At 47.1% G+C, this 20,987-nt stretch overlaps 1 protein-coding gene across 3 annotated transcripts in view; it reads left to right on the forward strand.

Moving 5' to 3' along the window:
• Window positions 1-20,987, forward strand: part of Tuft1 (tuftelin 1) — a 43,171-nt gene that overhangs the window by 18,614 nt on the left and 3,570 nt on the right. The window contains exons 2-10 of one of the 3 annotated variants that reach the window (XM_052179854.1): window positions 1,102-1,176; window positions 1,542-1,643; window positions 4,492-4,578; window positions 5,304-5,393; window positions 7,460-7,525; window positions 11,774-11,887; window positions 16,767-16,895; window positions 17,436-17,530; window positions 20,522-20,627. In XM_052179854.1, the coding sequence (XP_052035814.1) occupies window positions 1,102-1,176; window positions 1,542-1,643; window positions 4,492-4,578; window positions 5,304-5,393; window positions 7,460-7,525; window positions 11,774-11,887; window positions 16,767-16,895; window positions 17,436-17,530; window positions 20,522-20,627 (864 nt within the window). The remainder of the gene's footprint in view (window positions 1-1,101; window positions 1,177-1,541; window positions 1,644-4,491; window positions 4,579-5,303; window positions 5,394-7,459; window positions 7,526-11,773; window positions 11,888-16,766; window positions 16,896-17,435; window positions 17,531-20,521; window positions 20,628-20,987) is intronic. The other 2 variants (XM_052179855.1, XM_052179856.1) reach the window with 2 other exon arrangements.

The following is a 20,987-nucleotide window of genomic DNA, read 5'->3' on the forward strand; positions in this document are numbered from 1 at the left end:
GTTAAATGCTGAAATCAGAGAGAGAGAGAGAGAGAGAGAGAGAGAGAGAAGGAGGGAAAGAGGGAAGGGGAGAGAGAGAGACCATTCCCAAGTTGGGATTTAGGTATATTATTGTTTGGTTCTAAGGGTTATCCTATGTTCCAAAAACTTCCTGGTTGGTTGTTGTCAGGAGTAGAAATTTTGGTGTCAAGAGCCAAGTACATTAGTGTACACCTGTAACCTCAGCACTGGCAAAGTGGGGACAGGAAAATCAGCAGTTCAGGGCTTTCTTGTGCAACACGAGACCCAAGCTCCAAACAAAAAATGACTGGCTTGGAGATGGCAGTCCAGGGGTAATTTCTCCACTGTCTGAGGAAGAGTAATCTATGCCCTGTGTTCCTGTGATCTGAGAATCAAGGCGTGTCCCAGGAGCCGCATGGAGCCATGGGCTTGTAAAGTCATTCTCGGGTGTATGTGAGAGACCCCAACTCGAGATTTTTAGACCCCTAGCAATTAGCCTAGACAGAGAGCATCTTGTTTTATTACTCTCCACCTTGAAAACCGTCAACCTTAAGATAGCTACCCCCTTGCTCCAAGGACTAGCACTCCCACCCTGCTCCAAGTAACTGTGTTTTGCTCAAGATAACCTGTAGCCTTCCACTGAGCCATGAATTGCCGTGTGATTTCCCCATTCCTTATGACATAGATCACTGCCTAAGTCTCCCCCTTTTCTTTATAGTCTTCTTCTTTAAAAATCCCCAACTGCAGCTGCGCGAGGTCGAACTCCTCTTCCCCTGCGTGGGACACAAGTTCAGCGCCAGTGTACTGGAGAAATAAACCTCGTGTGTTTGCATCAAGAATGGTCTCTCGTGAATTTTTGGGGCGTCGTCTTATCCCGAGACTTGAGTGAGGATTTCCTGGGATTCGGGAGTCTTTCAAATGCACTGAGGCCTGTTAGAGACCTACCAGTATGCAGGGTGACCTGATACTGGGCAAGCTGAGAACACTTCTCTGGGACTGTCTTTGAGTAGGGATAGACAGGCCTGCTGAAGAGAAACTTCAGCTGGTTGTTCTTGTGGGCTTGACAGGTAAGGGGGTCACCATTGCTGTTGTCATTACTAGGGCAACGTGGACATTCTCAGGCTGACTCTCCAGAGTGAACTGACAGGAGATGAACTTGAGCACATAGCCCAGAAGGTATCACGGTGTCTGTTGGGGGCTAGGCTTCCTCTGAGCCAGGTCTTTCTCTCTGCTGATCCTCCCTCACCCTGGGGTCGCCTGGAGCCACCTCTGTTGCTGCAGGCCTGGGAGCATCTCGTTTCAGACACACCCGGCTGGCTCAGCCTCACGCTTTGGGAAGTGGGAGACGCCCCCACTAAAATGAACGCTAACCCACGTTTTCTACTAACCCTCCTTGTCCTGTGTCCTTGTTGCTGTGTGGCTGCGCTCGGAGGGGAAAGAAGTAGGACTACGGCTTCTTGCAGGTCTCAAGGTGTGGGTCAGGGCAGGAGGTCCTCACTGCCCTGTGCTTTCCGAGTCATTTCTCTCTGTCTCTCTGGCAGGCGGGCAGGAAGACCTATGCCACGGTGTCTGGCCACTCCTCGGGTCACTCTCTGGCTTCAGAACTGGTGGAGTCCCATGATGGCCACGAAGAGATCATTAAGGTGAGCTCAGTCCACTTTCCTTCTTCTTTCTGCTTTACCCCTGCAGGTACACAATGGGAGCTGCTGATTGACAGCTTATACATGGGAAAGATGGTGTGTGGGGGGGGGGCGGGGGGCGCTCGCGTGCACGAGGTCATCTTTAAAGATTTTATCACCCAAAGTCCAGAGCCTGTAGTGAGTGACTTTGGCTGAACCCGGCTGCAGGAATGGTGATGAACAGCTTTCCTTCTTTTTTAAAAATAATTTTAGAGTAGGCTGGAGAGATAGCGCAGTGGTTAAGCACTTACTGCTCTTGCAGAGGACCTGACTTGAGCACTCAGGTCAAGTGGCTCAGAACTGCCCTCTTCTGGCCTCCCTAGGCAACTGCACTCACGTGCAGTCTCCTACACAGACATAAATGCATATACATAATTAAAAATTAAAAAATATGTGGACAGAGAAATGGCTTAGAGGTTAAGAGCACTGGCTGCTCTTCCAGAGGACATGGGTTCAATTCCCAGAACCTACATGGCAGCTCACAACTGTATGTAACTCCAGTTCCAGGGGATCTAAAGCCCTCTTCTGGCCTCGTAGGGTACCTGACACATGTGGTAATGTATAGACATACATGCTGGCAAAACATATGCATATAAATAAAAAATAAGTTTTAACTAAAAATAACTTTAGAATATAATATATAGTTAGATAATTTACATGTGACACAGTGAGCTCAGTTAAAATAGTCAATCTGGTTTTTAGTATAGCCGTAGAGTTGTTCAAATGTCATCACTTTAAATTTCAAGGTTTTTTTGTTTTGTTTTGTTTTGTTTTTTAATTAAAGACCACGTCTGTGTAATCTAGGTTTGCCTTAAATTCTCAGTATTCATCCTACCTTAGCCTCCTGAATCCTGGAACTTCAGATGTATACCACCAGGCCTGGCTTCGGTTCAGAAACATCCCCAGTTATTTCTCCAGCTCTGGCTGCAACTTAATATCTTTATGGATTTGCCTATTTTGGATTCTTCTATACATGGAATCAATAACATGTGACCTATTTTATTTAGTTTGTTTTCTTGTCTATGTTTAATTAATATGTTGATTGTATGTATTAATGGGATTCAGTGTGACCTTTCTATGCATGCACTTAGCATATTTTCATGCTTGTATCAGTAATTCTTCTAATCTGCACATCAGTACATATGACATTGCCATGCTGATTAGTGATTACTGTAATTTTGTAGCTAATTTTGAAATTGTCATTTAAGGTTTTTTGGTTGATGCTCAAAGTTCCTAACATTCCTCTGTAAACTTTAATCTCACTTTACCAATTCTTGCAAAGAAGCCAGCCCAAAGGGATGGAGAGATAGCTCAGTGCTAAGAGAGCTGCTTGTTCCTGAAGAGGACTAGGGTTCAGTTTCCTATTCCCATGGTGGCTCACAACTGTCTGAAGCTCCAGTTCCAAGGGGCCAACACCTTCTGACGTCATAGACACTTGGTGCACATGCACACATGCAGACAAGACATTTATACACACAAAATAAACAAATTTCTTTTTAAAAGCTAGAGTTTTTAAGTAAGGTCTGACATTATAGGCTAGGCTAGACTGGAACTTGCTATGTAAGGTTGGCATCAACTCTTGATTCTCCAGTCCCTGCCTTCCAGGTGCTGGGTTTAAAGACATGTGCTGCCATACCCCACTTTAGAATATATTATTATTTTTAAGATAGGATTTCACTTTGTAGTTCAGACTAGCCTAGAACTCCTGCCTCAACTTCCCAAGTGATAGGATTACAAGTGTGAGCTCCCACTATTATCTTATGTATTTATTTGTGTGAGCATTTGCCAGTGCAAGTGTATGTGGATGTATGTACTATTGTACCTGCACACATATGTAAATGCCAGAAGAGGGGGTCACGTCTGCCTTTTCTTCTGAGGCAGGGGTCTTTTCCTAACTCTGAGGCCTGTGCGTTCTCAGCTAACTGGAAGCCTGCAAGCCCTGGTGATCTCCCATGTCTGGGCCCAGCTTGGAGCTGGGGTCACAGGTGCCAGCTTGTCACCTAGGTGCAAGAATCAGAACTCCAGTCCTCCTGGTTTCAGAGAAGTGCTCTTAACCATTGAATCACCATCTCTTCAGCTCCTGTAAATGAGATGTCATCTTTGGATTGCTAATTGCTAGAATATAGGGAGACAGCCAGTTGTACTTTGAGGTAGTGTCTTTTAGCCTTGCTGCTCTAGAATTATCATCTGTGGGGTTTTTAGGCTGTTCTCTCTGCAAAGTTACACCATCTACAAATAGGAATTCTTTACTTCTTCCTTCCCAAACAGAATGTCGTTAATTACTTTATTTACTTTCCTTACTCAAAGTAATTGCACGCCTCTTGAATAGGACAGTGCTATCCCATAATCTAGCAGGGTACCCATTATAAACATCTTGCTGTACTCCCTCCTAGAAATACATGTGTACTTTTTAAAAAAGAGATCAAATTGTGTTAGTATACTCTGTTCTTCATCTCCTCCCACACTTACGACACATTGTAACATCTTCTGTGTCTGTATCTGGCATTTTACTGGTTGTATAATATTCCATTAAAGACTTACTAACAGTCAGAGATGTCTCCTCAGCTGGAAAATGCTGACGTAGCAGAGCAGAGGGTGAAGCCCCCTCCCTCAGGTGGTGGTGCTTATCTTGCATGAGTGAAGCCCCCATTTGGTCCCCAGCACTGCTACACAGAGTAATAGGAATCCATGCTCAACTCTGCTAAGCTGAATCCCCAGATAGTCACCTGGTAAACTGGTGGGAAGAGTTCACTCCTTCCTCCTGGGTCTGGGGCTGTGTGTTTCCTCACTAAACAGTGTTGTCTTACTGCAGGTGTACTTGAAAGGGAGGTCTGGGGACAAGATGGTCCACGAGAAGAACGTCAACCAGCTGAAGAGTGAGGTCCAGTACATCCAGGAGGTGTGGACCCCTTCCTTGGAGGGAACACCTAGATTCCCTGAACCTTAGATTTTCGGGGCTACCTTCTTGTATGGGTTCTGGTGTTTTTTCCTTCTGTTCCTTTTATGTCACTGGAGTTCCCCGCCCCACCCCCCACCCCCATGCTCTCCTATGTTTCAAATTGTATTTATTTATATATTTCTATTTGTTACTTGGTTTTTTTGAGACAGGATCTCTCTGTGGAGCCATGACTGTCCTGGGACTCTATGCAGACCAGGTTGGCCTTGAACTCATAGAGATCTGACTGCCTCTGTCACAAAGCATTTTTTGCCCTTTTCAATCTCATCTATTAATCAACAAATAATTAAGTATCCTGTACCTAACCAACTCTGTGATCTGTTTGGTGTTAACCCCACCTTTCCCTGTCTTCCCCTGCCCCTGCCTGGCTTACACTTCTCCTTAGTACTTACTACTGGATTCCATACTACACATCTGATTTGTCTTTTGTGTCATGAATCTTCTCAACTAGCTTGTTAGCACTGCCAGAGGAGGGGGCTTAATTTATCTGGTTTGTACAAGAGAGGTTGGGTTGTCACCCCACCCCCCAGTTGGACACAATTCCTCTGTCTGCAGCTACTGTGTAGAAGAACCATGCCAGACTAAGAGTAGTATGGGTTGGGGAAGTAACCCCAAGTTGTTTACTTTTCCTGCCCCCGAATCTCAAGCGTCTGGCCTTCTTCCCCCAGGCCAGGAACTGCCTGCAGAAGCTCCGGGAGGATATCAGTAGCAAGCTTGACAGGAGTCCAGGAGACACTCTGCATCAGCAGGACATACAGGTACTTTGGAATAGTGCTGATTCTCAAGACGTCAGGCAGGGAGAGTGTCTCAGGGATCTGTCTGGTTCCCTGAGAATAATCAGAGATGGGTTCCCAGCACATAGTCATAGACAATCAATCAGCTATGGATCCAAACTTCTTAGAAGTTGATCTTACTGAACTTGGGTGAGCCTAAGTAAAAGGCAAGTCTTTTTTTTTTTTTTAAATAAAGATTTTTTTGTGTGTGTTTAATTTCATCTATCTATCTAGACAAGGTCCTTTTTTTTTTTTTAGAGAAACTAATTTTTTTAAGATTTCTTTATTATTATATGCAAGTACACTGTAGCTCTCTTAAGATACTCCAGAAGAGGGTGTCAGATTTCATTACGGATGGTTGTAAGCCACCATGTGGTTGCTGGGATTTGAACTCAGGACCTTCTGAAGAACAGTAGTTGCTCTTAACTGCTGAGCCATCTCTCCAGCCCCAGACAAGGTCTTTCTGTGTAGCCCTAGCTATCCTAGAACTTACTATGTAAACCATGATGGCTTCTAGCTCACAGAGACCCACCTGCCTCTGCCTCTCAGGTGCTGGGATTAAAGGAGTGCACCACTACACCCAGCTAAAATTTATTATTTTTATTTTATGTGTATGAGTATTTCCCTGCCTGTGTTTATATACCGTGCATGTGCCCAGTGTCCCAGGAGGCCAAAAGAATGTTAGATCCCTGGAACTGACGTCACAGGTGGTTATGAGCTGGTGTGTGGGTGTTGGGAACCAAAGTCAGGTCCTCTGCAAGTGCTGCCACCTTTTCAGTCCAAAAGTGGAAGTCTTTTTGGTTTTTTTCCAAGACAGGGTTTCTCTGTGTAGCCCTGGCTGTCCTGGAACTTACTCTGTAGACCAGGCTGGCCTCGAACTCAGAAATCTGTCTGAACTCCTTAGGGACTCATCATTCTGTCCCTGTGTCCTTAGCCTGGCCTAGGATTTAGGGTGTGGAGGCATCAACAGTGAAGGAGCAAACATTGTATAAATCTTCTCTGAGAGGGTAGTGTGGGATTCTAGCCTTTTCAAAGTTCCAGAAAAGCAATGTTCTCAGAAGTGGGGAATGTCTTCTCGACCTCTCACTTGGACTCCTGAGATCAGCCTTCTGTCTTCTTTGTTTGCCTTTTGGTTTGAGTGAGGTGGTCTTTCGCCAGAAGCTCCCTCCCTGTTCTGAAGGGAAGAGTGGCCTAGTAGCTGGTGCGTGATGGGTTCCTTGTTGTCATGACTGGGTTTTGTGTTGTGACCATTTCCACATTTATTTTGTTTTAGCTGAAGCAGCACTATGGAGGCCAGATGTCACACTTGTCTGGTGGGAGGCACCAGAACATTCTGTGTACAGTCAGAGTCAGGCCACAAAGCCCAGGCACAAATAGCAGTCGTCACGTGGTGAACGGTCTGGCTTGGGTTACATAGGATCCTAGCAAAAGCTTCTTGCTTTCCTTGCTTGGTCGAAACCTGTCAGGATCCCCTCTGCAAAGAGAGCGTGGTGTTTATGGCAGGTGGCAGCTTGTACCTGTGGGAAGGGCGTGTCTCATGGTTTTCAGTCCACGCAGGCTTTAGCCTGAGGTCCGTTTCATCCACCCACAGGTTGTAGATCCCTCAAGGCCATTTTACGACCCTCTACTTTGTGTTTTCTCAAGGAACAGTGGAAATCTGTCTCCTTCCCTTGTTCCTCTCTCCTCTTCTGTCTCCATTCCCCCCTTCCCCCTTCCTACTTCCTTCCCTCCTTTTCCCCTCTCTCTTTCCCTATAGGGCTAAACAATCTTTTCACCTTTATTTTGCATGCAAGTGAGCACACATGTAAATGTATATGTGCATGCACTTATGCCACAGCACACACGTGGATGTCAGGGACAACCTGTGGGAGTCAGGTGTTCTCTGTCAGCGGGTCCTGGGGATTGAGCTCAGACTGTCAGATTTGGTGGCAGGTGCCTCTGTGCTCCCTCTCTCTGGTCTGTACGATTTGATGTCTTAGAAATAGAATGCTTCAGAATTCTTTGCTTGGTTAAATTGTTTTTGACTCCTGATTTTATTTTTCTTTAAACAGGTTGTACTAGAACAGCCAAATGGCTTTAGTCAGAGTCCCATGACTTTCTACAGTAGCTCACCTGAGGTAGGTAACAGGGAGCAGATCTGGCCATCCCACCTCGCACTTATTTGGTATAAAAAGTAAGCAACAAAGACAAAAAAGGCAATACCACCGAGCTGACTGCTGAGCAGCTGCTGCTGTCTGATTGGCTGCTCCTTGGATGCCCTCACAGCCTTAAAGGAGCTCAGCCTTGGCCCCTCCCAGGAGCCAGGATAACTGTGTGGTCTGAGCCGGAGGGCTTTTTTTTATGTTCATGAGTATTTTTCCAGTGTATATATGTGTACCACACGTATGCCCCATGGAGGGTGGAAGAGGGTGTTGGATTAGTGTTTTGGACCATTGTGAACCGTCATGTAGATGCTGCGAGCTGAACTTGGATCCTTTGGTGTAGGGGGAGGGGGAGGCAGGAAGAACTCTTAACTGCTAAGCCACCTCTGTAGCCCAGCATTAGGATTTTCTGAAAGCTCTTGAAAGGCTTCTAATATTTATCCAAAGTCTAGTGCCATCATTTTCTATGCACAGATACTTGTTTAAATACTGGCCTTATTAGACACACCATATGCGCATGTGTAATTGAGGGTCATGCTAGGCACAGTTTTGTTTACTCTCCCTCCTGTGTGCTAGGCAAGTACTTTTAGTCCTCAGGCCTATCCCCAGACACCTGATTTTTTTAGTTTAGAGACAAGAGTCTCTTTGTGTAGTGCTAGCTGTCCTGGAACAAGAAGAGATCCTTCTGCCTCTGCCTTCAGAGAGCTGGGATTAAAGGTGTGCACCACCCTGCCCAACTCTAAGTTTTACATAATGTTGCTTCATAGGGCTTCCTTCTGTGGATATACTCCTTTAAAAATAATATTTGTTGCCTTGTGTGATTATAAATAAGAGGATATACTAACTGTAGAAAATCTTGGAAATTTAGAAACACAGAAAAGTAAAACAAGCAAATGTAACAGTTTTAGTCTCTGTGTCAGTGGCAGCAGCAGCTTATGAACAACCTGAGGACTTCACGTGCCCCACCCCACTCCCAGGCTGCCACTGAGGAGGGAAAGCCAAATTCCTAAAAGTTTGCAGAAGAACTCCAGGACCAAAGGGAGGCTTGGGAAAAGCGAGAGACTCAGGAGAAAGACAGGCTTCCCCAGGCAGGCGGTCAACCGAGGTGTCTTTCCAGTGGTGGCTGGCATAGCTTGTGGCTTTCTAAATTACATTGTTCAAAGGACATAATTTGCAACATGTTTTGAAGACTGAGCAAAATTTTTGTTTAAAATTAAGTAAAAATACATGAGGTAGTTTATTTCTTGTCTTAGAGAATTTCTTTTTGTAAGTGAAACTGTCGGGTAGTTTAAAACATTGTTTTTTACATCTGTTTATTGGGTATGTGCACTCAAGTGTGTGTGTGCATGTATGTATGCATGAGTATTTGAATGCCCGAGTGTGTGTGAACATCAGAAGACAGCTTAAGGGAAACAGTTCTCTCCTACCATGTGACACACACACACACACCTCGGTTTTATGAGGTTATATTGTCTGGGTTTTCAGAATGAGAGAGAAGCAATACTGTGGTCAGGTTTACAAACATTTCAAAGTAAGCTGAGATCACTTGTTACTTTCAGTATCCTGTTTAACTGCTTCATAGGAAAGCGAGCTGTCTCTGTAAGCACTCTTGGCTTTATCAGTGCTGTTCCCCTGTTATCTCCCAGATGGATTCCAGAATGAGGGGTTCCCTTCTCTTCCCAGGGCCCTCATCTTTCCTGCCTCTCTGCCCTGTCTCATCTCCAGAGAGAAGAGGTTATACTATTGTGAACTCCATGCAAATACTTAGCTACGATTTTGAGATTGCACCTCACACCACATCTCTTTGTCTTCTGTTTCTTTCGTGGGTGGATTTTGTTTGTTTGTTTTTGTTTTGTTTTTAAGGGGCTCTGCTTGGTGCTGAGGACTGTAATTATGGCCTCTACCATTAAACTACATGCCCAGCCCCAAGGCCAATTTTTTGGGGTTGGGTGTTTTTGGCCTTCATGTGTAGAACTGAATCACACCTGTTCATTAGTCACAGTATGTCGTGGTTCATCAAGGCCTCTCACTGCTCAGACTATTTTTCTTCTTTTCCCACTAACTATAAAATACTTAATATATATGACTTTAAATATGGCTGTAAAGTGTTTTTACTTTATTTGATGGACTTATGTATTTTTTCTTGTTTTCTAAAAATATTTTTTTCTCTAAATACTTTTTAGAGTCTGTGTACATTACTATATGAGATCTGGTTTATGGAATCACAAGTGATGGCACAGGCCTATAATCTCAGGACTTGGAAGACTGAGGCAGGAGGATCAAGGCCAGTTTGAAGCCTAGTTTGTTATTTGTTTCTCTCACACGTACTTTTATAATGCCCCCCCTCACTCACACACACACACACACACACACACACACACACACACTGTCTCTGTAGTGCTGACAATTAAGTCCAGGACCTTACACATGTTAAGCAATCTGCTACTTAGCTGACATATTTTAATTAATGGGAAAAATCATCATGTCATGAAAGGGGTCTTATGAGAAGATTGGTTGGAATAACTGAGTCAGAGATACATGCAGGATCCCGCTGCGGTGCTTTCTCTTGGCCTAGGTGCTTGAGTGATGCCAGCGAGGAACTGACATGGTAACATAATTAACGTCCAGATTTTAAATATGGTTTCAGCCACGTGCTTAATGCTAAGCATACAGCTTGGATTGTTCCTTTTCCACAGAACACCATACTTGCAAATAAGTTGTTGGTAATAAATTATAGTAACACCAGGCAATGTCTGCCTAGATTTTCTTACAAGCTCCAGACTGTCCCAGATATTGTCTTCCCAACTTTGGACATAGCCTATGCGATCTGGCAGGGTGAGGAATCTTCCTGTTTCACACTGTAGAAATGGAGGCCCACGGGAGCCGGGAAGAATATGAAGGCTGGGAATCGTCTCCCTCCACCCAGCTGAGAGTTCTGTGCTGAGGTGAAGGTCTTGCCACTTCCTACTGTGCAAGACCTAGAGTCTGTGCCAGACTCTCAGGGAGTTAGGCAGTGGTTCATGCCTTTGCAGCAAAAATGAGAGCGAGACCCTACATGTCTGCTCAGCCCTTACCAGCAGCCCACGGTTGGGTGTGTCTGGGAGGGACAACTAGCAGTCACCTCAGTGAGACACCCTTTTCATCACATCAGATCCCTGTCTTCATGCCTTTGCTCTAAACCTGTCTGTCCAATAGCAGCCCCATGGTCGCTGATCCTGTGTGAGGTGTGAAAACAACAAAAGGTGTGCCTTTGGGCTTTGGGGCTGCTGCCCTCTGAGAGATGGGGACAAATAGCCACTGTCCTTGGTTAAAGGACACAAGGTAAAGTCTGAAAGGGAGGCAAGGCGTTTCTCTCAGCGCTAATCTGAAACTGGGACTGGTAGTTCATACCTTTAATCCTAGCCAAGGAAGGCTGATGGCCACAAATTTGAGACTGTGACTATGTATAATGAATTCCAGATTGACCTGGGCTAGAAAATGACTTGTGTCAAAACAACAAAGGTGAAATCTAATCTAGAGGAAAGCAGGGCATGCTTGTAAACACAGCACACACATGTAACACACACACACACACACACACACACTAAGCCACTGAAAGGGTCACGTAAGAGTGCCTGTGGCCAAGGCCAAGTTTGGGTCTGTCTTTGACACTCACAAGGTAAAAGGAGAGAACTGCCTTTGGCAAATGGTCTTCTGACCAGGTGTTCTGTGTCACAGATACCACCACCCCAACACACATAATAAATGTAAAAATATTTTAAAATAAACCATTCCTGGCCAGTGATAGTGGTGTATGCCTTTAATCCCAGCACTCAGGAGGTGGAGGCAGGTGGATTACCGTGAGTTTCAGGTCAACTTGGTCTACAGAGTGAGTTCTAGGAGAGCTGCACAGAGTAACCCTGTCTCGAACTGCACTCCTCCCCCCCTCCGCCCCCCTCCCCCAAATAGAGAAACCATTCCCTTGATTTATTTAAAAGTTACTGTGTCCTAAATAGTTGGGTTATCTAAGACTGGCCAACTCCCTTAGGGATTAAGAGAGACTTTTTTTGTATGTAAATAACTCAGAACTTTTGGTTGCTCTGATCTGTGTGATGCTGATTCTTTTGTGGGGGTGGTCCCCACAGACAGTCCAAATCTCAGTGAGGCAGGTGGTTTGGAGGGGACCTTCTGTTTCCAAGTCACAGATGCGGCAGCTTTCCCTTCCTGTCTCTGCTCCGGTTCTAGGTGGACCCCAGCATGAGTGAAGATGTTGAGAGCCTGAAGAGGAGGGTCCAGGAACTGCTTGCCAAGCTGCGGGAGGCTGAGCAGCGACACCAGTCAGACCGGGTGGCTTTTGAGGTAAGATTTGGCATCTGGAGAGAGGGTGGCTTGAGGGACTGGCTCCTGAATGACGGGCCAGTGACTTTCTCAGCGTGGACTTCACTGTTCTGGGTGGATGCCAGCCTGTAAGAATGTAGCGTGGTGAAGCCTTACTCGCTCACCTGCTTTGCTTTCCTTAGATGCTAAAGTGTTTCCAGACCTGGCTCATGCCGTTCTCTGCAGCGCTGAGGACAGAGCTACCTATGCCTCGTACATGTGAGGCCGTGCTCTACCACTGAGCACTGCTAGTCTTTGAAGGTTAGATTTTGATTCTCTGGTCCACTGAAGTTGAGTGTAGTTCTAGTCTAGGACAGCAGGTAATTCAGACGACATTTCTGTGTCCCATACTAAGAATCATGGGGTCTGAGGTTCCTTATGGGCAGGGACCATTGCTATCAGGTTCATAGAACCCCAGTGCCTGCTGTAATACATGGCAGAAGGTAGGTGTTTCATAAATGTGGACTGAGTGAGTGAATTGAGCGAATAAATCTGTCTTGACAAGAAATAACTGTGCCAGTGGACACATAGAGCCTAGTCACCTTTATTATTAAATTCATTTTTAGATTTTATTTGTTTAAAATAAACAACCATTTGTGGATGGTTGTTTTGTCTGCATGTATGTGTACCACATACATGCCTGGTACTTGAGAAGGCCAGAAGTGGGCATTAGATCCCGATAACTGGAGTTCTAGATGGTTGTGAACTGCCTAGGTGACGGGAATCAAACTTGAGTCCTCTGGAAGAACAACCTGAGCCAGCCCCAGCCCCTATTTTGATTTTGAGACAGGGTCTCTTGTAGGTTTGAAAAGTCCCTAATTCTCTACCTTCCCAAATGCTGTATTATAGGAGTGCGTCATCATGCCCAGTTTGATTTTGTGTGTATGCGGGTGGGGGTTGGGGCTGTCCTGGAGATCAAATGCACACTAGGCAGGCACTCTGCCAGTGAGCTAAGCTACATTCTAGCCCTATAGCTGATTTCATAAAAACAAAAAAACAAACAAAAACCATTGACTGCTCTGTGTGGTGGGCGGGGGACACTTCGTGGCATGCGCATGGAGGTCAGAGGACAGTCTATGGAGTCATTTCTGTCCTTCCACTATGGGGCTCCTGGACAGTGAACTCAGGCCATCACATTTGGCGGCACTACCCTGCTGAGCCATCCCATCAGCACAATTTTTTCCATCCAGTAATCTCGATTGTTTCACAAGAATTTAAAGAAAAGTCTATAAATATAAATCCTTTATCTATTAAGAGTGTGTGAGGTTTTCAGTTCACTGTGGAGAATTCTTTGGGTATGAAATGAAGTATACTTGAGTGAGAATTTTGGAATTTTGGTTTTGTTAAAAAAAAAACCAGAAATATTTTAAGAATTTTTTTTGTCTTAATCCCAGGTGTGGGGGATGGTGTAGCTTGTTCACAGAGTGTTCACAGCAGCCCGTATGATTTGCCTCATGCTCTAGCAGGGGCGTGATTTTGCCAGGTCCAGATAGATTCTGCGATTGTGTGATGTTTGGGATTCTGGGGACTCTTTAGAGGGTACAAATAGGCTCCTGAGAGACATGGTGGGGAGTTGGCTGTTGGTTGCTGGTCGATAGTTGCTGTTGGTTGCTATTGGTTGCTGGTTGTTAGTTTCTGTTGGCTGCTGTTGGTTGCTGGTTGTTAGTTACTGTTGGCTGCTGTTGGTTGCTGGTTGTTAGTTACTGTTGGCTGCTGTTGGTTGCTGGTTGTTAGTTAGTGATGACTGCTGTTGGTTGCTGGTTGTTAGTTACTGTTGGTTGCTGTTGGTTGTGGTTTGCTAACCACAGTAGTTATGCACAGAGAAGAAACAAGAAATTAGATATCCTGGCAGGGAAGATCAGACTTGCCCCCAAGGAACTCATCAACAGGCGTAGCTGCGTGCACCCACTATCTGAATTCAAGAATGAAAGATAGACAGACAGACACACAGACACACATTCACACACACACACACACACACCACAGTTAATTTTAAAATGCCTTGGCTAGCTCAGCACACATTTCCCTCCTGTAATTCTGGTTTAAAGCCCTCTAATTCTATATTTTATCTTTGTTGCCCTTGCCTCTTCTGGGCAGTTCCCTGGTCTTTGCTGCCTAAGACACTTCTGGGCAGCCCTTTTGGGGGCTACATTCCTTCTCATCTACATTTTGGATGATTTTCCTTCTGTGCCTCTAAATTTGATCTGTTTCCTTCTAAATCATAGCGATTCTTCCCTCCTCCCTCTTCACAAGTCCTAGTCTACGCCATCCTCAAGGTCTCCCATCTCAGTCTACTTGTCCAGCCATTGGCCTTTGATCCTTTATTGATCAATCAAAAACCAATTGCTGATAAGGACCTTTAACATTTGGACATACAGATTCCTGATTTTGGGGGCCAGGTTAATTAAAATCATTAGAACCAACCCCCAACAAAAAGGAAGTAGTCTAACAATAACGTTGCCCCCTTTCCAACCTGTGACTTTATTCAGGGATCTCTTTCCTTTTCTCTCTATCCTTTTTTCTCTTTTATCTGTGCTAGGGGCTGAACAGGTGGAAGAAGAGGGGTGGAGAAGGGCGGAAGGAAGAACCCACAGAGTAGCAAACACTTACTGCAGTGCACTGTTCTGTGTGCAGTTACAACAATAACTCTTCTGTTATTGTTCACTCACAACATATGATAGGCTTATGTTCCTCACAGGCACACTGGGCTCTTGTAGAACGAGGACAGCCAGCCTGAATTCTTTTTCATGGAACTAAAAAGATTTTTTTCCATCGTGGATGCTATGTTGTAGTGCAGTGTGGAGTTGAGTTTCTCTTTGCTGGAATGGGTTCTTTCCTGGAATTGAATTCAGGTCCCCAGGATTGACAGCCAGCACCTTTACCTGTGGGTCCCTGTTACTGACCCTAAACAAGAGGAGTTTTGAGAGGGAGATGGAGGATGCAGAACAACAGTGAGAATGGTGAACTGCCTGAGGTTAAGGAAACAGCCTTGACCTCACAGCGTCCCTGAGAGCGGTTAGACCTTGCTTCTGGATGGCTTGTGCGAGGCTGCGTGTGAGCACTGTCTTCAGTGGGTAGAAGAGGGAGCTAGACTTTGTTTGTCCTGGTGCTCTGCTCCTAAGCACACTTTCCTATTACACATAGTCTGACTTGGGAAAATTTTAAGACCAGTTTGTGAGCAGAGCAACCTTTTGGTAAAGGCGTTCCCAGTCCCTTTTCCATGACACAGTTTAGGTAGTCTGGTTATTTATGTAAAAATTCCATGACCACCTATTTCCTCTGCCCTCCGCAAAAGCTACCAGGTGAAGAGACTGGAGCTGCAGCCCTGAGCAGGGTTCGGGTGTTGGAAGCTTCCAGACACACTTGTCATTTCTGACTGTGTGTGGTGGAACCTGCTGCTCCTGAGGAAGAGCTGCCTGCACATAACAGGCCCGAGGCGGGGACCACAGCCGCCATGGCTGGGGACAATGGGGCTGTCCTTCACCCACCTGCAGCAGGTGCCCTTTGGTCACGCTTCTTCCTCTGTGGGCAGGGCAGGGCAGGGTGAGCGACTGGGACAGCCCAGTCTGGCTTTGTTTTTTGGTTGGGCCTGTTGGGTTTTTTGTGTTTGTTTTTGGCATCTCTGTTATTCTAATTGGAGATTTAGATCAAGGCTTTGTTAGCTGTGCTATGGCACACATAGGATTTATGTACTGAAATGAGAACACTTTCCAAGCTCCGGGCCAGGAAGCTGGCTCGTTTTAGGCTATTACATATTGTTGAGGGTGTTTCTAACCTCTCCTGATAAATAAGATTGTCCAGTCTGTGTTTTTGAACCTGGGGGTATGAAGGGCAAGATTGACAATTATCATAAATATCGCCTGTCCTTAAGCATGGGTTCCTGTTCTGCTGCTGCCTGCTGTCAGGAGGATTTCAGTGGATTTGCGTGGCTAGGGCAGGTATGTTTTGTGGACAGGTCCCGTCACACATTTTCTGCATCAGGCTTTTTCTGCCCCGATTCTGAGAAACTGGCTGCTTTCTGTCGTCCAGGCCTTCCAGAACTTATCTGGATTCTCTTTTACCAAGTGCTGAGGTGTCTGCGGTGAGTGGGAAGCAGAGAAATGGATGGTGACAGACCCTGGGGGGAGCATGGACCCTGCCATTCCCTAGATTTATCTGTGATGGGGAGACATGGACTGAATGAGCACCAGTCCCACCGAGACCGGTCGAGCAGTTGCTGTGTGCAAGGAACTTTGTGGCTCTTTGGAAGTGTGGAAAGACCCAAGGCCCGTGTACCATGAACTTGCACTGTGATTGTGGGAGCACTGAACCTGAGGAGAACCTTCCCAGGACTAGGAGGATGCTCAGATGGACATCTGTGGGACCCAAAGGACAAACAGGCATTGGTGAGATAGGAGCAGAGGAAACAAGGCAGGGTCTTCCTTTACTCATTCTAATGACTGAGAATCCTGCTGTTCTTTCCAATGTGGGTACTCATCTGCTAAAGGACAGACGCCTGCTGCAGCGCGTTGCGCTGTGTTGGCCTTGGGGTGGCAGAGTGGAGAAGTGGAAAGATGAGCATGTTTCCTAGGGTATTTGCTTCTGACCAGCAGGGAAGCCACAGCATTGGGTGAGGCTTATCGTCCCTGGAAGGGTCGTGGAGATGTTCTAAGGTGGCAACCAGGGGGTCTTGACCTGTGTGCCAGTTAAACTTGATGATGAAGTTAGTCTGTGAGGGGCCAGTTAGTCTCTGTGACTGTCCTGATGGGATGGTCACTTCCTTTGTCCATCCTGCCCTGAAGCCGCCCCAGGTTCCCTTTTGAAGGTTTATCTATGTTTGCCATTTTCCTTTCACCATTGAACACACTCTTCTGCATTGCAGGTCACACTCAGCCGGTACCAGCGAGAAGCAGAGCAGAGTAATGTGGCCCTTCAGAGAGAGGAGGACAGAGTGGAACAGAAAGCAGCAGAAGTCAGGGAGCTGCAGAGGCGCTTGCTGGGGATGGAGGCGGTAATGGTGATGTTCTGCCTTCAGAGTCCAGCCCGGGGGCAGGAAGGGACCCACGGCTTCTTTCCCTCATAGCCCCCAAGCATCCCTTCCTAGCAGCTGTGCACATCCCTTCTGGTACCTTCCAGCACTTTAGGAATGAAGGGTCTGTCATCCAGCCTCAGCCTCCTAGGCTGCAGGTGAAGCTAGTCCACCTGAGACTTGTTCTTACATAGAAACCTTTTGGGTTTCTGAAGACTCTTCTGAGTCTCCAGTCACTCCACGAGTCTCATCCAGGATTGGCCAGAGGCGGCAGGTGGGCTTGCACAACCGCGGGGCCAAGTCCTCCCTCAGGCAGCTGGGTGAGGCTGGGAAGTTTCTGTATGCTGAGAGTGGGAAGGGCTAGTCCCTGACAGGGGAGGCCGCCCATCAAACCAGCCTGGCCTGCTGTTCTTTGGCAACAGTCCCAGGTCCAGTGGCAGCCAAGCCCCTGCTCAGGTACCCACTTCACCCCAAGGTGCTGATGTCTGTTCTTGCTACAGGCCTTTCTTTTGTCCCACCCAGGAGCATCAGGCCTTACTGGTGAAAGTCAGGGAAGGAGAGACGGCCTTAGAAGAGCTTCGGATCAAGAATGCTGAGTGTCAAACAGAAAGAGAAAAGTAAGGGCCCTCGTTCACTGTGAGCTGAGTGCAGGGACGAGAGACGAGGGGCGGGCTGTGTGCTCTCTGCTGCCATCAGACCTTCCACTTCTACCTCAGGGTGCTTGCATAGGGTGGAGGCCTCCCCCCCCCAGCCAGATACTGTTCAGAGGGCCGCCTTCTTCAGGGAGTTCATTTAACATGGGGGCAGTGACCTAAAGAGAAGGATTTATAGGGTCAGGCAGAGCTGAGGAAGGTTTGGCTGGACATGTCACTCCATGTTTCCTACTCCTCAAGCAGCAACACTGAAGTTCCTGAAGTCACCTAATTCCCCCGTCTCTGGGAGACAGAGCGGACAGCTCCATGGACTTTCTGTTGCTCTAAGCAGTTCAGACAGAAACCAAGGGCTGCCTGCTGTCCTCAGGCCCGGGGCACTGCTGAGCTTCTTCACGCACTAGGTTAGCGAGGTTGGCAGATCTCCAAGGAGGGGGGATCAGAGGCCCCTGATCAGTGGGACCCTCAGAGCACAGACTGCCTCCTCAAAGTTCAGGACGAAACAAGACGTTCACAGGGCGTGGTGGCACATACCTATAATCTCAGCACTTAGAAGGCTGAGGCAGGAGGATTGCTATGAGTTCAGGGCCAGCTTGTGCTACAGAGTGAAACGGATTATGATCTTTCTGGATGCAGGAGTGGTAGTCTGTATCTGTTATTTCAGGGACTCAGGAGGCAGAATCAGTGATCTTTTTTCACATCTTGTAGACATCCCTGAAGGGTCAGGATCTGCAGAACCTGTCTGCCACTGCTCCTCTGTCTCCAGAGGGTGTTGTCTCTTCTTTAGGACAACCCTGGTTTGACTTTCCCAGCATGGAAATGATGGCATCTTTTTATTCTAGCCTCCTTTCTATTTTGACATCATATCTAAGTAACTTTAAATTAACAGTTGGAGGTGGGAGTGGGGTCTCATGCCTTTAATCCCAGCACCCAGGAGATAGATACAGGTAGATTTCTATGAATTTTAGGTCAACCTGGTCTACAGGCAAGATCTAGGCCATTCAGGGCTACAGAGTGAGACCCTGCCTCAAAGAAAAAAATGAAAACCAGGAAATTGGAAATTATCTCTTTACTGAATATCTGAAGTCTTAGTTTGTTGCCTTTGGTCCCCCAGACAGACAAGGCAGTTATTTGAGTGGCATGTTTATTGTGTTAGGTATCCTAAACACTCCTGAGGTAACTCGTGAGGGAGGATGCACGCTCAAAGGACATGTGCAAATGCTACCGAGGGACAGCAGCACACTCTAATCATTGTCCTCGGGCGCTGAGCAGTGGCTGCACGCAGGCCTCGCTCTTCCCCTGTGTGGCAGGGACTGAGGACACAGTGAAGAAGAAGAGCAAGAAAACAAAAGATGAGATAATCCCAGACTATTGCTCTGGAATAGTGTGTGAGTGCTGCTCACCTCGTGGAGAACTGAGGGTGGGATTTGGCGTTCTGGAAGGATGTTGGGGTACTGGTGCATCGTCACCACCTCACTCTCAGTACTTCCCATGTTTGGTTTGGTTTGGTTTTGAGACAGGGTTTCTCTGTGTAGCCCTGGCTGTCCTGGAACTCACTCTGTAGACCAGGCTGGCCTCGAACTCAGAGATCCGTCTGCTTCAGCCTCCTGAGTGCTGGGGTCATGGCGTGGGCCACCGCTGTCTGGGTACCACTCATTTGCTAACAGCATGCACTGCTGATATCTTCAGGCAGAACTGGGAATTAGCAGTGCCGTGGCTTTTTAGGAATCCCTGGGCATTCTCAGGAGTGACTAGGGAGATGGCTCTCTGCTCACAGCATCCTGACACCCTGACATCAAGTCACCCTCTGCTTCTCTCCAGACACTGGCTGCAGGTCTCGCCGTCTAATTCAAGTATGAGGCTGTCCAGACTTAATGTGGACCCTCACGTCCAGGGCTCAGTTCTACCTCCACTTTAGCTGACAATCAAACTTAGTGTGCTCAAGGGTACCCACACCCCTTTCCCATTTGTGGGTGGGTGGGGTGGTGGGGGAGGGGTCCTACCCAGTTGCTTCCTCAGGTTCAGGAGTTTGTTGCAGTGGCTCATGGAACTGATGAAACAATGCTATAGGTTCTTAAAGGATCAGCTGAACATGAGGTGAGGTGGTGTGTCGGGTGAGGTCCAGAGGGGACAGTGCTGCTGTCCCCAAACAGTTGGTGTGTGCTGATCTCTTAACGTGGGTATGCGTTTCTCCACCTGACAGGCCTTTGAACATTTTGTTCAGGATTTGGGGACTGTTTCCCTGTGCAGGCGTGGTTGGTTTCTCTCCAGCTGTGGCGGCGGGGTTGAAGTCTATAAGGTTGTAACTAAGCCTCTCTCCTGCAGCTGGCTCTACACCCGAGCCAGCGCTCCCTTCCCCTGTGTACTTAAGGCCTCCTTAGCCCCTCTGAAGATTCCAAACCCAAGACCAAATACTATATAGTAAAACATGTCTTCATCACTCCTGTGCTTGGAAATCTATAAGGGGTTGAGGGATTCTCTGTTAAGAATTAAGGACAGAAGAAGCTGGGCGGTGGTGGCGCACGCCTTTAATCCCAGCATTTGGGAGGCAGAGGCAGGCAGATTTCTGAGTTCGAGGCCAGCCTGGTCTACAGAGTGAGTTCCAGGACAGCCAGGGCTACACCAAGAACCCTGTCTCAAAACCAACTAACTGACCAAACAAAAAACCACCCTGCCCTAGGCGAGGCATGATGGTACACGCCTGTAATCCCAGCACCTGAGGAGGCTGAGGCTAGACAGTGTCTTTGAGTTGGAGCTACCACCCAAAACAAAAAGGCTGGCAAAACAAACATCACACTGCCCCCCAGTGGCGTGCAGGTGACTTACCCGGTCCTTGTCAGTGATGCTTCAAAGTGTCTGGTAACTTGTTCTTTCCGGCAGGCCACCGGAGCACGGGGGACTCACTCACCTTTGGTGACAAGTGTGACCTCACCTCAGCTTCCCGGTCTTTATCTCCAGGTCTGCTGCTCTAGAAAAGGACGTGGCTGGGTTTCGGGAGAAGATCCACCACTTGGATGACATGCTGAAGAGTCAGCAGCGGAAAGTTCGGCAGATGATAGAGCAGGTAAGGGTCCATCCTGGGCGGATGACAGAGCAGGTAAGGGTCCATCCTGGCTGCCCATGTTTACCCCAAGCCTGCGCCTCCATCCCTCACTCCCCCGGTGTCCCAGAGCACCACGGCTGCTGGTGACTGAGCTTAGGGATTGCTCTTCCACAGCCATTCTCTAACATTGATTTTGCCTTGAGTTTCTGCTTTCCCAGTGGTCTCACTTAGGCTCTAAGTCTTTTTTGGGAAATGAGTAATGGAGTCATAATAAACTCAGTTATCTGTGAGGATGCAGGAGGGTTCCTGCCTCCTGCAGATCTCTTGTCTAACTGTTCTGCCTGAGCATCAGAGAAGCACGTTTTGGGATAGGCCCAATTG

Source organism: Apodemus sylvaticus, chromosome 4 (genome assembly GCF_947179515.1).
Source record: "Apodemus sylvaticus chromosome 4, mApoSyl1.1, whole genome shotgun sequence".
Lineage (NCBI taxonomy): Eukaryota > Metazoa > Chordata > Mammalia > Rodentia > Muridae > Apodemus > Apodemus sylvaticus.